The following is a 10,992-nucleotide window of genomic DNA, read 5'->3' as shown; positions in this document are numbered from 1 at the left end:
CATCCAACAAGACATAATTTTGCAAAAATGCAGGCCTATTAAAGGCATATGACTCTACTACTACTACTACTACTACTAATCGAAAGTCATGTAATCGAGTGGATGTACCGCTGAACGTTACAGAGGAGGTAAGAGATCCTTCAGTCATATAAGATAGTGAACTACTCATTACGAGGAAAAGGAAGAAGAAGAAGACGAAGAAGAAAAGAAAAAATATGGTAGGAATTAGGAGAAGAAGAAAAACATAATAATGAAGAGAAGTAGAAGAAAAAGAAAGGAAAGAAAAAGAAGACAAAGAAAAAGAAGAAGTAGTAAAAGAAGAAATAAGAATAGTGTTTAATGTTTAATGTTAATTAGGTTAATAAAGATAAGTAGAAGAAGAAGAAAAGAAAGAAGAAGAAGAAGAAGAAGAAGAAGAAGAAGAAGCGTCAGAAGGAGAAGTAGCAGAAGAAAGCAACGAAGAAGAAGAAGAAGAAAACGAAAAGGAGGAAGAAATATTACATGCAGAATCTGGATGACTATATTAAACAGGCATATGTCGAAATTAGATACACGCGCCGGTTGCCCAATGTAATTTCAATAAAATTTAATTCACTCAAAAACGAAAAAAAAACAAAAGATGCCCCGAAAAACCAGACCGCGAAATCACAGCATTACATCTCATCAGTACACGATCACTATAAAGTGTTGTATCGGCATTGCATCGTCTAGACGTACTAGCGCTGTTGTCCTCACATCTGTTATGGTGTTACGCACATATTACGTATAACTTTAATAGGCGCATAACAAGGTAGACCACTGATGAAGAAAGTCCACGGCCCACTGTCGTCGGCTATTACGCATTGAGTGGATTCTTCATCTGCGATGCCGTGAAATAGCGTAATGTGGTGGGATTCCCACCAATAGCCGGCACACACCAATGGAATCAATCCCCTGTCTCGCTAGGCGGTTTTCACCAGTTTCCCTAGTGCGATCCGCTAGACTGTGCCCACTGGTACGTGGAAATCCTGTATGAACCGGTTCACGCATGCGTCCCCCCGGGCCCCGAACAGTTCGAGCAGTACATCGATCTTGTTTAGCCACCGGGTCGTCACATGCGCTACAACGCCATTATGCAGCTCAGGGTCGTCTGTCTGGGTTCCCCGCGAGAGGGCGTCTCCGGTTCGACCACACCAACGCCGCGTATGAGTACTACGCATCATTTCGGGTACGATCGCCTACCCGTGGGGCACCAGGGAGTGGAGTCAGCTTACCGATCACTCGCGTGCGCTCTCCCGCAACCTAACCTCACTTTTTTGGTTTGTCCGAACAATAAATTCTTAGCATTGCAAATATTGACTTTAATCGGGCATCCCGGGGCGCTTCTTGATAACGTGCGCCACCGAGACGTGCACCGGTAGTGCATTTGATAAGATCGGAGCTAGCCACCCCGGGGGCATCTTCGCTGCAATCCGCTATCTATGACGTAGGTAGTGTGTGTTTAAAGGTACAAATCGGTCAAGTGTGACACTTGGGTGTCATTAGTGGTACTTACACCAAGTGGTCCTTGTATTGGTGCCGTTCCAGGGCAAGACGAGTTTCGAGTTCCAGCAAACCTCAGGAATCTTGTGGCATGTCACTCGCACCTTAATACCTAACTTCCTTTCCCGATTAACTCGCTTTCCACTTCAAAAGTCCACTTTTAGAGGTGTTCTTTTTGGGCTTGCTACTCCATTCGTCCAATCGGGCCTGTCATCGACCCCTCCAGGAATGGCTGTGCTGTGTGTCGCTTTTGTGTCATCTCAACCCATGAAAGCAAGTCGCGCGCTTATCGCGTCTAGTTGCACAGTACAGCTGATAAAGCCTTAAACCGTACCGGATTGCTGAGGCACTCGGCCACGGACGGAACCGGTTCGTGGCGGTTCGGCACCGGCGATTAGCATGCTTTTCCTCCCGCTATGAATCTCGCACCCATTCTTATCGCGAGCAATATTCCGTCAATTACGGAAACAACCCATCCAGTCCTCCGGGGAGGGGTTCGGGGGTACCGCGATTCCTGCAACGGTGGAGGGTGAATGGTGCCTCCTGATGCTGCTCGATCGCACGGTGCCCAAGCCAAGACCGTTTGGACTTTGGATGGGATTTTTCGGGATGAGCGTTATTGTGGCAATATGTAACGCACATTACATCACCCCCAACCAGTGATCACGCGGATGGCACACGAACTTGTCGGTATTTGCGACCTAGGTTCTGAGACGCCATAAATAAACGATTCTACCCCTAGCTGTATCGAAAGGGTGGTCTTCGTTGGATGTAATACACACATCAAACCTGTCACGACTCACTGACGCGAACACACCGAACCACCCGGTAAGGGAGGAATTAACCCTCAGGGTTATCAAAAAAAAAAAAAGAAGGAACCAAACTGCCCCAAACCGGATCGATCCCCGGCGGGTATGACACAGCCGTTGGGCGATCCGCTTATGCGCAGCCCGCTCTTATCGCTAACACGCTGTCCAAGGGCCACCAGCAGTTTGTCCTACTTAGAGCGAATGCATCGGAGTGCAACCGCCTGGAAAGATTCGCGGCCGTATCCGTAACGCCGGTTACCACTGGTACTCGGCGCCCTTTGCCCTCGTTCGGCTTTAATCGACCGTTTCGACAACAGTTCCACCTGTTGCGCCTACGCCCAGGTCGCCGATCAATTATCTCTCCCCTGCCGCTCCCCTTACTCTGACGCTGTTCGGGAAGCCCGAAAATAACTGCTAAGCCCTGCCCCAAATCCCAATCACTTGCTGAACACGAATCCGGTTCGTGTCGGTTGGCTTGAGGTGACTGATATGGACCCGGCATTGCCCTCCAAGAGGGTAATTTCCGAAACTGATCAAGCTTGTCGCTCGTCCTGAACCCGATGGTACCCCCTTTTTTTGGATAGTGTTACGCTGCATCGAGCACCTTGGACCCGGTCGATCAAAACAAGGCAAAACAGCTGTAACAGCGTCTTATCGGACGCATGTGGTGAAATTGACGCGTGATGTTTCATCAGCCATCTTCAGGTATACTGTGCGGGGTTTATCGATCAGGGAGGGGAGGGTCAATAAATCAAGGTGCCAGGGGAGGGGAAGGTTTTTGTTTGTTTGATTGAGTTGCGAATTGGGAGACCCATGTCATGGTGCATCGACCGATTTCAAATAGGGATGGAGATTGCAATTGATCTGCTCATTAGGGAAAATTAAATAAAAGGTGTACAACTTCATAAGTATGTAAAAGAAAAAAAGAAGTAATACGATCTGGTCGTTCTTCTTCAAAAGAAAAGAAAAAAGGAATATCTCAAATAAAAATGAAAAAAATGTAAAGAATTGATATATTAAAAGATGAAACCAAGAATTAAAAGATGGATATGGAAGAGTATAATGAATAGTAATGTTCAAAATTAATTGTAACAATAAGCTTGTTCCAATTATCGAAAAAAAGAAAAAAAAATTGGATAATTCATATACGGGGTCGTTATACACGCTAATATACGGAAATGCGATCTGGTCGATCTTTTTGAATAAGAATAACAATTTGAATGAATAAGAATAAGCAAAAAAAGAATATCTTAAATAAAAAGGAGAAAAAACATAAAGAATTGAGATATTAAAAGATAATTCAAAACAAAAACCACTGTTTGTGGAAGATAGCAAACAATAAAGAAGTAAAATCGCGAACAGAGCTATGTCTAGCTCATTTTGTCATACAAATTGCATAACTTTAGGCGCTCTGAAGTTCTGACTTGTTTTACCCTTGTGAACAGCTGGTTTTCCAACGTCAACAAGCTTACGTTGCAACAATCTTTCTTCCTCGGTTGCTATGGATATCCATGGCTACCACTTGCCCGCCTACGTGTATTGGCAACGCAAACAGTTGTTTCCCAAATGTAATGGATTTTCTTGGTAACCTTCGACACATTACCACCATCAGTTTCAAACAAACCTTGGAAAGCAATGGACCAACAAGGCGCAACGTCATCCGAACATTCCGCAAACAACACCGGACGCTACGATGGGAAATCGCTCATATCCAAACCGATCCGTAATTCGTCCTGTACGATACCGAACGAACTGCTGGAGTTTGAGTAAGTGATTTGAAGCTGCTAGATTCATTGCGCATTCAACATTCATGCCTATTGTGTCAACCCAATATTAGCTACTCGTACGGGTACGACTGCAAACGTTACTTTAATTTGTGCAAAATTGCCGAAAATGTGCTAGTGTTTGCATCGGGCAATTTGATACATTTCTTCGACGTGACCACACGAACCGTTACGACACGCCGCAGCTCTACCGGTGGTGGAATTGGATGCATTACGGTAACTATGATAGTAACGCGGTTGTTTACTTTCGCTAACAACGGGCGTCGCATCGTTTTGCAGACGAACCCGAGTGAAGAGTTTGCTCATCTCACCGTCGGCGAGAATGGATCGGATCCGCCGATCATCATTTACCAGTATCCCGAGATGACCGTGGTTAATCTGCTCACGGGAGGTACCACGAGTGGCTATTCCCGCGTTGACTATACCGTCGACGGCAAGCTGCTAATATCGCAGGGCATCGAACCGGACTATATGCTCACGGTGTGGAACTGGACCGAGGGTGAAATAATCCTTCGCTGCAAATCCTTCTCTAACGATGTGCTCAACGTGATGTTCTCGCCGAGCGTTCCGGGACACATAACAACCTGCGGTGAGTATTTCGCTGACCACTTCTAACTGTTTTCCAGTGTTTTAATGCAATTACTTCATTTTGAGCAGGCCTTGGACATATTAAATTCTGGAAGATGTCTAGCACGTTCACCGGATTGAAGCTCCAGGGCGAGCTGGGGCGTTTCGGCAAGACCGAAATATCAGACATTGTGGGTATTTTGCCGTTGCCCGACGAGAAAGTGCTTTCCGGCTGCCAGTGGGGCAATGTGTTGGTGTGGGAGGCAGGTTTGATCAAGCTGGAGGTATGCCGGAAAGCCCGCAAACCTTGCCACGATGGTCCGATTACGCAAATTCTTATGCGCGACGGTGAGGTCATGACAGCTGGACTGGATGGACGCATCCGGATATGGTTCTGGGAAACGGTGGAACTAGCCGACCCACCGGACGATGATCGGTTTGTAGAAATTGAGCCGATCATGGAGTTTAAGATTGGGGCGGAGCTTATGTGTTTGGTTCGCCGGCACGGTGACTTCCAGTGGTATGCTCAGGATGGAAGTGGTGGCATCTGGTTGTGTGATCTCACGCCAGCACATCAAACTGAACCTCCGCAACAGCTGTTCAAGTGTCACGCCGGTGCAATCGTGTCCGTGCAAAGCAGCCCCGTCTCTAGCCATGTGGCGACCCTCGGCGTGGACGGGATGCTATGTGTCTTTGATTACGGTAAGCGGGAACTCCTGCTGAGCCATCGGTTTCAGTGTGCAGGCCAAACGATGATCTGGCTACCACCGACACTTGATCCGACCGGTGCCATTCTGGTGCTCGGCTTTGCCGACGGATTTCTTCGTACGGTCGCGATCAATCTCCACGAAGGCCATCTGTCCTACCCGGAGAATCGAGTTAATCTCATACAGCTGCTGAAACCACACTCGCAATCGGTCACCGCACTGGGGCTAAACATTCGCGAAACTATTCTCGTGTCCGGGTCGGAAGATAAAACGATCTTCGTGCATCGATGCGTACAGGGCAATCCGCACGTCACGCTGGAACCGATCGGATTGGTTTATACACCGTCCGCCGTCAGCTCGTTAAGCTGGAAGCCGGACACATCCGCTACTGCTCTCGTTGGCTGCAAACATGGTCAGCTGCTGGAGGTGGAACTTCCTGAGACACCGGTTGATTATACGACCATCTCCTACCATCTACGGCACGTCGAAATCAGACAACTTACCTTTCAGTCGGTCAAGTCGGAGATTAAGCGCAATCTGCGCGTTGCCGAAATTGAGAAACGGAAGCAGGAGAAACGGGCCAAAAAACAGCAAACTTTGGAGCGTCTGCGGATCGAGAATCCGAAGGCAGAAATTAACGAAGAAGCCTTCCTGGCCGATTCGGACGACGAGGAAGAGCTGGAACCGCTGTACATTCCCAAAGTGCCCAACTCCGTACTGTGGGCCCGGTACACCGACGAAGATACGCTGTGGCTGTCGATGGGAGGTTATGACGCTGGTTACGTCTACGAGTATGGCTTTGATGATGAGGATCCCCTATCGTGCACGCTTATACCTGATCTGGAGGATGTCGAGATGACGTGCTACCTGAGAGAGTAAGATCACTAAACATGGAGTTGTGGCAATTGTGTTCTAACATGTTCTCTTCATCCCGTTCTACTCCAACTGTAGCACTAACTACACCATTTTCGGTACCGGTGACGGAGCCATAAGAGTTAACCGAACAAAGCGCGATTTTCGCGATCTCAGCGATTATTGGACGCTGCCGATGCACGACAATCGTACGGGACGAATAACGGCGCTCGCCTTTAGCCACGACTTTTCGCACATTTTCAGCGTCGGTGCGGATGGGAATCTTTTCGCCTATCGCTGGTACGGTGAAGGTGAACCCTTCCAAGCCGTACCGCCAAAGCCGCTGGAAAAATCCGTCAAGCGAGTGTTCGACATTGACGAGCGGGATTATCCGTCGCTCGAGGAGCAGAAGGCAAAGCAGGAACGTGATCGGTTGGCAAAGATTGTGTCCGATCGCAAGGAGGGCGTTTTGCGGACGGTTGGCGGCCATCGGAAGCGCTTTGAGGCACTGCTCGAGCGTAACCATGCCCTGCCGGAAGCATTCCGCATTCCGGTGACGGATTTTGTACTGGACGAACGTATAATGGACGATTTGCGCCAACAGCTGGAGGGTGAGTTGGGTCTGGTGCATCGTCGAATGGCGTTCGATGTGGAGAAGGTTCGCATTGCGGCTGACAAGCTGCAACGTTTCTTTCTCGAGCCGCTCGAGAGCTATCCGGTTGAGGTGCTAGCAGTAAGGTATGTAAATGGGGCCAGCAAGTAGATGGTTTGCTTAAACTGCTTAAGAGAATATTCCATTCAACAGCAGCGGACAGTCGGTGAAAAGTTTTCGCATCGAAAAGCTTGATGATGATTATTTTCAAACCGTGAAGCAGGTGGAGAAATTGGTTGCAGAAGAGGCGGAACGTAAACGGTAAGTTTGATAGTTCTAGCGAGATAAAATGTCCTAAACATAATTAACCATACTTTAAAAAACACTTTGTTGTTGTCATTATGCAAAGCCGCTTCATTGAGCTGTGCAAAACTCCAGAGGACAGGTTTGTTAAAAGTGATCTATTTATGCACCATGTTTGTTTGATTGCACGGCATGCGAATTGTTGGTTTGTTTTATCCATGAGAGCTCTTCAAAAATTGTCACTTTTATATGCATTGTGCACTACGTAGTAGTCTTACCTGAATTATAAAAGCTCCAGCATATATTGCAATTGAAATTCTCTATCTCTTCTTCAGAATTCCCGAAGCATCCTCCACCAAGCGGAAAGATCGCCGGAAAGACTCCCAGCTGCAGCGTAAGGAATCGTTCCTCGAAGGGTTGTCCCAATCGACGATCGATTTTAAGCTTGAGAGCAAAATGCGACGCTTGCTGTCCAAGTATCGGGACCGAAAGAATCAAGAAACGATACGCCAGCAGGAGGTAAGCGTGCGTTAAACCACTTTAATGCCTGCGCAGTTAAACAATTTCCCCTTTCAGTGGGAAGAACATAAAGCCTCCAAACCAGACCCGAACGCTAACGATCCGGCAGACGATCTAGCCATCAAGGAGGCGGCCGGATCGATCGGTGATTATAATCTGAAAAGTGATCCCGATTACGAACCCACCGAGGAGCAGGTGGAAACTGCAACGGGCAAATACGACGAGCTGTTACGTCTACGGAAAGAGATGTTCACCTTGCGCAAGGATTACAACGCGCGGGTGTTTGCGCTGCGCGAGAAGAAGGTTGATTTGATGCGTTACATGGCGAAACAAAAGGCGAAGCTGAAGCAGATACACGCGGAAATTCCGGAGGAAAAATGGAAACACTTTCCCCAGGACGTTACGCTGGATTTGGCCGTGGAATACGCGGATGATCAGTACAAGTTTGAAGCGGAACGACAAAACTTTAATGCCGAGCGCGAATGGTCAGCGCAACTTCAGCAAAGAACGACACACAACCAGGACATGATACTGAAGGAAGTGCTTGGATTAACGCTTCCGGCAGAGGAGCAAGCCAAACTGACTTTAAGCAAGCACGAAAAGGAGCTGCGAGAGTTACGCCTGATCCGAAAACTGTTCAAGCAGGACAAAATCATCGACAAGGCAACGAAACGCATCGAGCAGTTCGATCGGGAGCTGGAAAAGTTGGCCCAAGAGCGGTTGCAGGTCGAAACGGATGCAAAGTTGTTGGAAAACTTCCAGCTAACGCTCTACCAGGAGCTGTGGATCCTGAAGGACTTTAGCAAGATCGAAACGGACGTGCTGAACAGCGTGGAACAGGTGACGATCGAGCGGAACGAGTTGCTGCAGGCAGTTCACGATGCACGGTTGGCGATCGAGCAAATAGAGCTCGAGATGGAACAAATACAGCGCGAACAACGCTCGAATCTGCAGCGCTTCAACTCCACCTGCCTGGATAATGAGTTTGCCAAGGTGATGAAACGCATCTACAAGAAGAAGTTCAAGCCATGCAAAATCAACGACAATGATTCGGATTCATCGTCGGAGTACTCGTCGGAAGATATAGATGGGTTGGAGAATGCGAACGACGGTGAGGTGAGCAAGGTATTTCTCGATCTCGGCCAATGTCCGGCGGGATGTGATGCGGATATCTACAACCTTGCCATCCAGCTGCGCAACGAGAAGCTCGAGCTACAGCGCCGTCACTATGCGGAAGAGCGCAGCCTGAAGGAAGTGCATCGGCAGTTGGAAAACTTAAAACCAACTCTGGCCGACGCGGAAACCCGGCTCAAACAGCGCAACGGTGAGCTGCTGGAGCTGCGGCGCGAAAAGCAAAGTCGTCTGAACGACATCGATACGCTGGTGATAGTCAAAATGGACCAAATGCAGTACTTTCGCATCGAGACGGAGTTCCACGATGTGGAGCACAGCCTGCTGTTCAACCGGGAAGCGTTACTAAAGCTGTACGCACGCGTCGATCAACTGGCGGCGGAAACGCTCGAAACCAAGCGCAAGCACCGGGTGAATGTGGTGCATCTCGCACGCATGAAGACGGACATTAAGTTCATGCGGCAGCAGTTGGTGTCGCTGAAGGAGGAGATCAACGAGACGATGATGAAGAAGTTTGGGCGTGTGATCGATTTGGACGAGCTGGAGGAGACGATACTGCGCCAGTACACGTTCGAGATGAGGGCCAATCTGGACGATGTGAAGAAAACCTACGAGGAGCGTTCTCGCGAGTTGAAGGTACCTGCTCACACATACGTCTTCGGCCTTTCAGCCTTTTTCAGACCAGATTTTTCCGTTTCAGAAATTGTACGCCAACAAGCAGGAGGAGCTGAAGAAGGTCATACAGGAAGGTACGGAGAAGCTGCACATTCTTACCGTGCTGCAGGAGGAGTACAACAATCTGGTGAAGGCTCTCGCGCATCAGAAGATTCTGTTGGAGCGTCGTAGCCAACCACCGCCAACGTACTCGGAAGACCTCAGCAAACTGCGCGAAATCGCCAAGATCCAGAAGGAACAAATCAACACGCTGCAGCGCGAGATCCGCACGCTCAGCATGAAGTGCAAACCACTGTCGGCGGAGAGCCCGGACGTGGAGATCACGATACCACCGCCGGTCTGCGGAAAACCTCCCCCAGTTGCGAACGAATCGGTCTACAACGCCGTCATGGACTCGGCACCGCCCAGTACCCGGGCCAGCTCGCCGGACAACTTCCTCTACAACGAGATCTCTAGCCTGATCGATGATTTTCTGGTGGAGCAGCTCGGTTCGCGTGTGCTGCAGTCCGACATCAAGCGGGTGGTGAACCATCTTGCCCACTATCTGTCCAACATCATACACAACTTCGCGCCGGAGCACGCATCCGACCTGTTGCCGCACATCATCGAAAACTTCAAATCGTTCATCCCGGAGGAGCTGCTGATAACCATCCCGCCGCAGGCGATTGCCGAGCTGATCGAGAGCATCTTTCGCACGTTCAAGGAGGGTTACGATATCGACACGAAGGAAATACTGGGCGAGATCGTTAGCAACAGTCTCGAGATGATCTTCCCGGCGTCGCAGAACTACTCGCACAACATACTGGTGGACATTATGAAGCAGGTGTTGGCCACCCTGCACATCGCTGACGTGAACCATCCGGACACGATCGCGTTCATTGCGAACGGCATACGCCACCGGCCGGGCATTGATCCGGACGGTGTTAACGTCGAGTTGATGTGCGAGGAGATCCTGCTGTACGCCCAGGAGAACACGGTCGACGAGATCGGGCTGGATTTGGTGCGGGGTGTTATCGAGGGTATTCTGCAGTGCGTTCGCGAGCAATAAGCATTAGTGGGGCGAACAAGGGGTGGTGGTGGGATGGGGGATGGAGGAGGGTCGGAAACAAAGAGAGGAATAAAGAGATTGTAGAATTGATCAGCTGTACGCAACGTGTGCGATGGTACGCAAAATATCTGGACACGATTATCGACACCCGATCGAGAGGGAGAGGGAGTGCCCACCCCAATGATATCGTTGTGCGTGCTGATGGCTTTGTGTGCGTGTGTGTGTGTTCGCTAGTTTACGGCACGTCACCAACAGAAGAAGAAAAAAAAAACGCCCGCAACCGTTGTGTGGCCCTTAGCGACAAGCGCGCACATATGCGGGGGCCTGCGAACCATTGTGTCATGCGTCCGTGGCGTGCGCCCACAGGGGCTGACGACAACCCCGTTCCGTCATGGGGTTGTTGTTATCTATCTGTTTTCCACCGACAATGGAACCAGCTGCACCAGATGCGTACGCCGTTATCATGGTGGTGGAAGTAAACAAC

At 49.3% G+C, this 10,992-nt stretch overlaps 1 protein-coding gene across 1 annotated transcript; it reads left to right on the top strand.

Annotated features, from left to right (window-relative positions):
• The first annotated feature begins 3,965 nt into the window (after positions 1–3,965).
• Positions 3,966–10,508, top strand: LOC128305057 (cilia- and flagella-associated protein 44). Its single transcript, XM_053042342.1, has 10 exons — positions 3,966–4,096; positions 4,168–4,330; positions 4,394–4,703; positions 4,772–6,263; positions 6,340–6,978; positions 7,046–7,153; positions 7,242–7,277; positions 7,471–7,654; positions 7,712–9,421; positions 9,486–10,508. The coding sequence occupies exons 1-10, from the start codon at positions 3,966–3,968 to the stop codon at positions 10,506–10,508; spliced, it is 5,796 nt and encodes a 1,931-aa protein (XP_052898302.1).
• The last annotated feature ends 484 nt before the right edge of the window (positions 10,509–10,992 follow it).

The sequence above is a fragment of the Anopheles moucheti genome, chromosome 3 (genome assembly GCF_943734755.1).
Source record: "Anopheles moucheti chromosome 3, idAnoMoucSN_F20_07, whole genome shotgun sequence".
Classification (NCBI taxonomy): Eukaryota; Metazoa; Arthropoda; class Insecta; order Diptera; family Culicidae; genus Anopheles; species Anopheles moucheti.
The sequence above is the reverse complement of the archived record's forward strand: the minus strand, read 5'-3'. Positions and strand labels throughout refer to the sequence as shown.